A 7,166-nucleotide genomic window follows, 5' to 3' on the forward strand; every position below is an offset into this window, starting at 1 on the left:
AAATTTTCAGTCCAAGTTATAACTGCTCGTTACTATTCTCTGTTCAATAGTGTTGGATGATTTCAGACCAGATGGTTACATCACTTGTTAGGCTGGGAACAGGTGTACTTATTTACACATATATGTTACACTCTCACATTTACATTTGTATGCACATACATCCCCTCATTTCCCCTCTTAATGATATTAAGTGGAACCGGTGTTTGTGGAAGCCATGGGGTTTCTTAGCTTTTCTACTCCATTGCCGTTCTGTTCTTATGGTCCAGCCTTTTTTTAAATCAACGTTTGAGATAGTTGATTGGCTGGCTGGCCTGAAAAAAAAGTAATCTAAATTTTCCACAAACCTTATTTTTATTTTGTATTTTTCATACATAGAGTCGGTCAATGGTCTATGGACCTTCAATCTTTAGGTAAACAAAATATTATGCAGGTGAATATTTGGTTCAACAGCTTTACAATTTACCAATGTACCTAACTGGTCTATTAGTGTGTTCTTAATCCATTTCACAAACTATTTTTTTCCTATTGAAATTGATACAAATGTTTTCTTTTTCCTAAGTAAATTAAGATTTTTCTCTAGTTGCACAAATTGTGCAAATATAGGAGCAGTAACTTTATGGTGATGCCAGGGTAACAGAAAATGTTGATTAATCTGATGAGCAGAGTTTTCTAATTTTCATATTCTTTTTTGGATTAAAAAACTGTTAGAATGGGAGCTATAGCTTGAATATTTATTATTAATGCAGTTTGTACTGTCACAATAGCCAAGTTTGTGATGGGATTTGCAGTTGCTGGATAGCAAAGTGTAGCCAATAATTATGAGAAACCCATAATGAAATCAAACAAGATGAACTTCATTCCCCTTGAGTAAACAAACTAACAAATGACAGAAGAATAAGCAGATACTTTTGTAATAATTGTTCCCCCATTTTTAATGAGTCATTTAAGTTTTAAGACTGTAAGAACAAAGTAGAACCTTCTAGCAAAACTAGTTTCTAATTTTTTCTTCCAGCCATATAGAGAGCATACCCCAAACAAAACAAAACCTCAAAAAGTTCCCAGCTTCTCTTAGAACCTGGAAATATTCATAGGCTTCTATTTCCCATGGAAATAACCTTTAATGGTATTTTATTACGACAGTATTAGATAATATTTACTCCATGGTTAAAATTCCTGCAGAAAAAAATCCATTAAACAGCAGAAACTATGCCCAAAGGAAGAAATATTTTACAAAGCATAACTCCTGAACATTATGCTACCTTTGAGTGAAGTTGTAAAATCATAAGGGGAGAAATCAATATCCCAGTGAGAAGACCTTGGTGGGTTGATCCTGTAGAACAGAGGTCCCCAACCTTTTTTGCACCAGGGACCGGCTTTCAGCTAGACCAGTTTTCCATGGCCCGGTGGGGGGGGGAGCTAGCTGTCAGCGGCGCCGTAAAAGGGGCGATCAAGAGAGGAATGGGTGAATGAATGGACGGAGGGTGGGAAGGAAGGAAGGAAAGAGGGAAGGTACAGGAACAGAAGAAGGGTGCAAAGAAGCAAAGAAAGGTGTGAAAGGGGAGAGTAAGAGAGGAAGGAGTGAAAGAAGGGAATGAGGGAGGAAAGAAGGGAGGAAGGAAAAGGAAAGCAAGAAATGGAGGGAGGAAAGGAAGGGAGGAAAGGAAGGAAGGAAGGAAGGAAGAAGGAAAGAGGGAAGGTACAGGAACAGAGGAAGGAAGCAAGGAAACTTATGAAAGGGGAGAGTAAGAGAGGAAGGACTGGAGGGAGGGAGGGAAGAAGGTAGGAAGGAGAAAGAAAAGAAATAGAGGAAGGAAAGGTAAAAGAGAGAAAGAAAAAGAGCAAGAAAGAAAGAAAGAAAGAGAAAGAAAGAAAGAAAGGCAACTTCAAAGAAAGGCTCACTGAGCATCTCTCTCTCTCTTTCTATCCCTCTTTCTTTCTTTCTCTTCCTTTCTCTCTCTCCTCTTCCTTTATCTCCTCTTTCTCTCCCCCCTCTCTCCCCCTTTCCCTCTCTCTTTCTCTCTCCCTCTCTTGCTATCTCTCCCCCTTTCCCTCTCTTTCTCCCTCTCTTTCTCTCTCTCCCCCCTCTCTTTCTCTCTCTCTCCCCCTCTTTCTCTCTCTTCTCACTTTCTCTCTCTTGTTTTCTTTCTGTCTCTTTTGCTTTCTCTCTCTCTCAATCTTTCTCTCTTGTTTTGTTTCTCACGCTCTTTCTCTCTCTTGTTCTCTCTCTCTTGCTATCTCTTTCTCTCCCCCCCTTTCTCTCACTCTCTCTTTCCCACTTTCTCTCTATCTTGCTGTCTGTTGCTTTCACTCACTCTCGTTCTCTCTCCGTTCTTCTCAGCGGTGACGCGCGCACGCCCTGCCCGCCTCACATTTGCCGAGAGGACTTTCGCCCCGGGCTCTCAGCAAGGGGGTTTGCATGAGAGGCGGGGCCGGCGGAAGGTGATATTCAATGTCGGGGGCGCACGGGCGGTTTTGCGCGCGCTCCCTATCTCCCTGCTAGCCCACTCGGAATACGTATTCAAAATAAGAAAAGCCTTTGCCGGCGAAGGCTTTTCTTATTTTGAATACAGTATTCCGAGTGGGCTAGCAGGGAGATAGGGAGCGCGCGCAAAACCGCCCGTGCGCCCCCGACATTGAATATCACCTTCCGCCGGCCCCGCCTCTCATGCAGCCCCCTTGCTGAGAGCCCGGGGCGAAAGTCCTCTCGGCAAATGTGAGGCGGGCAGGGCGTGCGTTCCGGGTGCGGGAGGAGCTGCGGTGAAAGGCAGGAGGTGGCAGAGGAGCAGAGGGGGCAAATCGGGCGGGCGGTGGGCAGCGCGGAAAGGCCGAGGGGGCCCTGGCGCCGCGGACCGGCTGAAAACCCCCAACGGCCCGGTCCCGGTCCGCGGACCGGCGGTTGGAGACCCCTGCTGTAGAAGAAAAAAACAGACTGCGGGGAATTGGTTAAGCTTCAGACAAATGACACTCTTAGATTAGGTCAAGCAAATAAACCAAAGATCTCAAAAGGATGGCAGTTTGGGATTAGAGGAAACATATGGCTCTCATACGGGAGAAGTGCTATTTTCTGGTAGCCAAAAACATTTTCTTGTCTCTGCCTGAGTTCTTCTAGCACATGGTAGTCAGAAAGGAGTGTTAAAAACACTGGAGAAAAGAGATTTATCTCCATTTGGGAATTTTAAAAAAACAACTACTACTACTCCAGTCAAAATAGATTTTTCTCCCCTCTAATAAAGCCAGTATATATATGGATTGGTGCTGTTTCAAATAAACTGGTCCATAACTGGGTTGAGTGGTCTATTCCCTGCTTCGATTTTTATCAGCACTGTTCCATATCTGTTTTGTGGGAAGCATAGCTTTCCAGTGTTCCTAAGCAAGTTTGAATTTTGCAGTGAGATTTCAATTTAGACTGCCGTCCAATAATTAATGGACCTTGTTGACTTAAAAGGAAGTTTAAGTAAGATTTCATACACGGTAGTTAAACACAGTTATTAGGGAATAAACTTTCATTACCGATTGCCAATTATAGTTCAATCTTTCATAAATAAAATAATAACATTCCTAAATATTCTGTGCATTGCAATATAGTGTTTCTTTCACTACAAGGGGAGCAGTGAAGGGTCGCTCATCTTCGGGGCTTCTGGTGTGCCCTCTGAGGATATCGCGGGCATGCACGCATCTGGTGGGTGCACGTACCCCATCACCACAAGATTTGGCTTCTGTGCATGTGTAGCAAGCGAAATCTCACACGAGGACATGCTGATTTTTGCTGATATTTTGCTTCTGCGCATGCAGAAAAGCATAACACGGGGGCACACGGGGGCATGTCGGGGACATGTAGCTGCGTGCGTATTCTGGATTTTCCCTATCGGGATGACGCACCAGATAACGTAACCTGGAACCCATTACTGAAGGGGCGCATATTTTAAGAGCATTCGGATCAGAACTAAACCCTTCATAACTGTCTTAATAGCTCACTCTAGTATGATGAGGTGGTTACTGATGCACAGTTTGTAAGGATGACTTTTAAGCCACCTTGGATTCAGTCCATATTTAAGTAATTTGCTCCTCGGAACATAATGAGGACACTTCATCAAATTCATAACATGCCAACAATCTATTAGGAAAGTTATTTAAAACAATGAAAAAAACCTAAGATTTTGTCCCAAGAAGTCCAAAGTGACTTCTGGTAAGACAGAGTTATTTTAGAAAATGGAAAAATAGGCTTAGAAAAAGTCTTCCAAAGAATGAATAAGGCCTCATTAAAACTCTGCCTGGCTACTTTTGAAACTGTTCAGTTGTATCATCTCGGGATACTTCACCATATCCAGAAGATGACTTTGAGCAAAATCTGGTTATGGCCACCAATGTTCCAAACGTTGCTAATTATATCAGAATGCATTTTGACTTAAAAAAAAAATAATCCAGCGGAAAATTTCTTCATTTCAGTTGTTTCTTCAGGAGATATTTAGTGGCAGCACTTGTGAGATAAGGTGATATTTCTTCTTTAGCTCCAGGTCAACAAATGTTTTTCCTTCCTTTAATTCACACAGTTAAACAGAGAAGGAGCTTAGCGCAGTATAATAATATAATGAGCATTTTTCAACAATATATTCAAAGTGCAGAATTTAGAGTCAGTGTGTTTGTTAGTTTGTGTGTGTGTGTATATATGTGTGTGTGTTTTCCTTTCTCAGTATCTTTTGCACATGGACTCTTAGTTGATAAGTTCAACATCAGGACAAATTAAATTATTCTCATATTATCCCTACTACATCATTCAATTACCTTGAGCATTAAAATACTGACATGGCATTTTCAGGTGAAAAGCTATATATTAAAGAAATACATATTTTGTTAAACCAAAGAATGTAATAATCTGTAGAAAAAAATATTACTGATTACTGATGTTTTTTGTTTTACCTTTTCTTTATTTTCCTTTCAGGAACTAGAATTTCCGGATTTGACAGCAGTTTTAAACTGCATTCATTCATTTATAGCTGCTAAAGTTGCATCGGTGGATCCATCATTTATAGACAGCCAATTCATTGCAAGAAAATATACTTACAGTAATTAAGAGAACAATGTGTTGTGATTATAACAGATAAATTATTTTCTTAAAGAAAAAAATATTTCATGTCTACTATTACAATTCCATGTAATTTTATAACAGATCTATAGTTGTATTATCAATAAAAGCTACTAGTTTTCACATTTGATTCATCATTATTAAAGCTGATGAGTTAAGTTTTTATTCAAACTGAATCAGTTTATTGCCTAGCACTTAAAAGGATTCTTAATATAATAACTTGAAATCTTATTTTAAACCTATTTATCAAGCATTATTCATTTAACAATTTGAGCATAAGAATTTTCTTAAATTAAGTTTGAAGACACACCTTGGCTTTGTTTATAATTACTCACTTGACTAGGTTAATGGATTTTAAATTCAAGGTTAACTTAAAAATTTATTTTGCTTTTCCAGAGCAGAGATTTATCAAAATTGAACAGATTCATTCTTTTATCAGTAAATAGATATGTAATATCTATGATTTTATAACTTGGTATTTCATTTAAAGCTGCAATGCTTTGATCACATACTTAGAATTAAATTCCTTAAAGATGAATAGAGTTTACTTCTGAATAAACATATAGAATTAAACTGTATAATGGCAACAAGCAGTGCTAACAGTACACAGTTATTTATTTTTCTGTGACTTAGGTTTCCACAATTTCATTAAAAGGAAAAACAATAAGAATTTTGAATAGCACTAGGAAGGGTACATTTTTATTTTATTCATTTGTCAAAACATATAATACATAAGGTATAACATATAAAGCATAAGGTATTGATATAAACATAAACATAAACAAAGTAAATACAGATAAATGAGGACAGTAGGACAGAGATGGTAGGCACAATGGTGAGCTTATGCACACCCCTTACAGACCTCTTAAGAATGGGGTGAGGTCGACAGTAGACAGTCTAAGATTAAAGTTTGGGGTTTTGGGGTTTGGGGAAGAATCCAGAGTCAGGTAGTGCATTCCAGGCATTTATCACTTTGTTGCTGAAGTCGTATTTCCTGCAATCAAGTTTCGAGTTTGAATCTATTGTGTGCTCATGTATTGTTGCTCTTGAAGCTGAAGTATTCATTGATAGGTAGGACATTGTGGTAGATGATTTTATGAACTACATTTAGATCAGATTGAAGGCGACATAACTCTAAACTATCTAAGCCCAAAATTTTGCAGTTTGTTGCAGTCTGTGGCAGTCTATCTCATTGTTCATATTTGTCATCTTTGATTATCATGTTAACTTCTGTTTTGCTTAACTATTTAATTTTACATTTAAAGAAAGTGTCCAGTCAAACCTCATTCACATAAATAAACCAGGCTTTCCTTAGCAGTTTCTTAGAAAGAGATGATAAGCTCTATTCCCTACAGATGGATTCCTCCAGGTTATTAGTAATATTATATCAACCACACTATTCCACAGTTATCATGCTTCATATCAAATAATAAAATCATACCTACTTCAAGAACATGATTGGATCTTAAATTGGCCAGTTTAACCTGTTTACCATTCTACATTATTTTAAATCCTGATATAATGAACAGCTGGGTGGGCATGGCTAAATGGTCATGTGATTGGCTTGGCATGGCCAATTTAGCAGTCCATTTTGCCCTTGTCCTTCCTAAGCTGTACTTGCTCAGCCCAAGGTATCTATTTATTTAATAAGACCCCTCTCCCAAGGGAAAAAGAGCACAAACTTTCTTGCCACTTGTCTAACTTCATCACAACAATAAATAAATAATAAATAAAACAAACAGGATTTCCTTCAAAATAACTCAATCATATGCTTCAGAAGACCAGACTGAGAACTGCACTAATTAAGACTGTAACTAAACCCCCCAAGATTTGGGAAAGAGAACCACTTTAAAGTCCATTAGCATTGCATTTCTCTGAATGCACCATATACCTTTATTTTATGTATTGTAACTTGATTTCTGATGCATTTAACTCATGACCATTTGTTTCTACTTCCAGCAATATTAATCTTCATTTCTTACTTTATTTAAAACAAAAAGATTTCAAATTACATAAACCCCATTGAGATTGTCTGTTTGTCCAGCAGACAAACACAAACTCCACCAATTTCCTCTCTCACACA

The 7,166-nt window shown here is 38.5% G+C and overlaps 1 protein-coding gene across 5 annotated transcripts in view; it reads left to right on the forward strand.

Moving 5' to 3' along the window:
- The window catches only part of SNTG2 (syntrophin gamma 2), a 249,146-nt gene extending 243,940 nt beyond the window's left edge, over positions 1-5,206 (forward strand). For 4 of the 5 annotated variants that reach the window (XM_070732927.1, XM_070732929.1, XM_070732930.1 and 1 more), the window contains one exon: positions 4,940-5,206. In XM_070732927.1, the coding sequence (XP_070589028.1) occupies positions 4,940-5,071 (132 nt within the window). In that variant the 3' untranslated portion in view covers positions 5,072-5,206. The remainder of the gene's footprint in view (positions 1-4,939) is intronic. The other variant, XM_070732928.1, reaches the window with a different exon arrangement.
- Positions 5,207-7,166: the final 1,960 nt, after the last annotated feature.

Source organism: Erythrolamprus reginae, chromosome 1 (genome assembly GCF_031021105.1).
Source record: "Erythrolamprus reginae isolate rEryReg1 chromosome 1, rEryReg1.hap1, whole genome shotgun sequence".
NCBI classification, from domain to species: domain Eukaryota; kingdom Metazoa; phylum Chordata; class Lepidosauria; order Squamata; family Dipsadidae; genus Erythrolamprus; species Erythrolamprus reginae.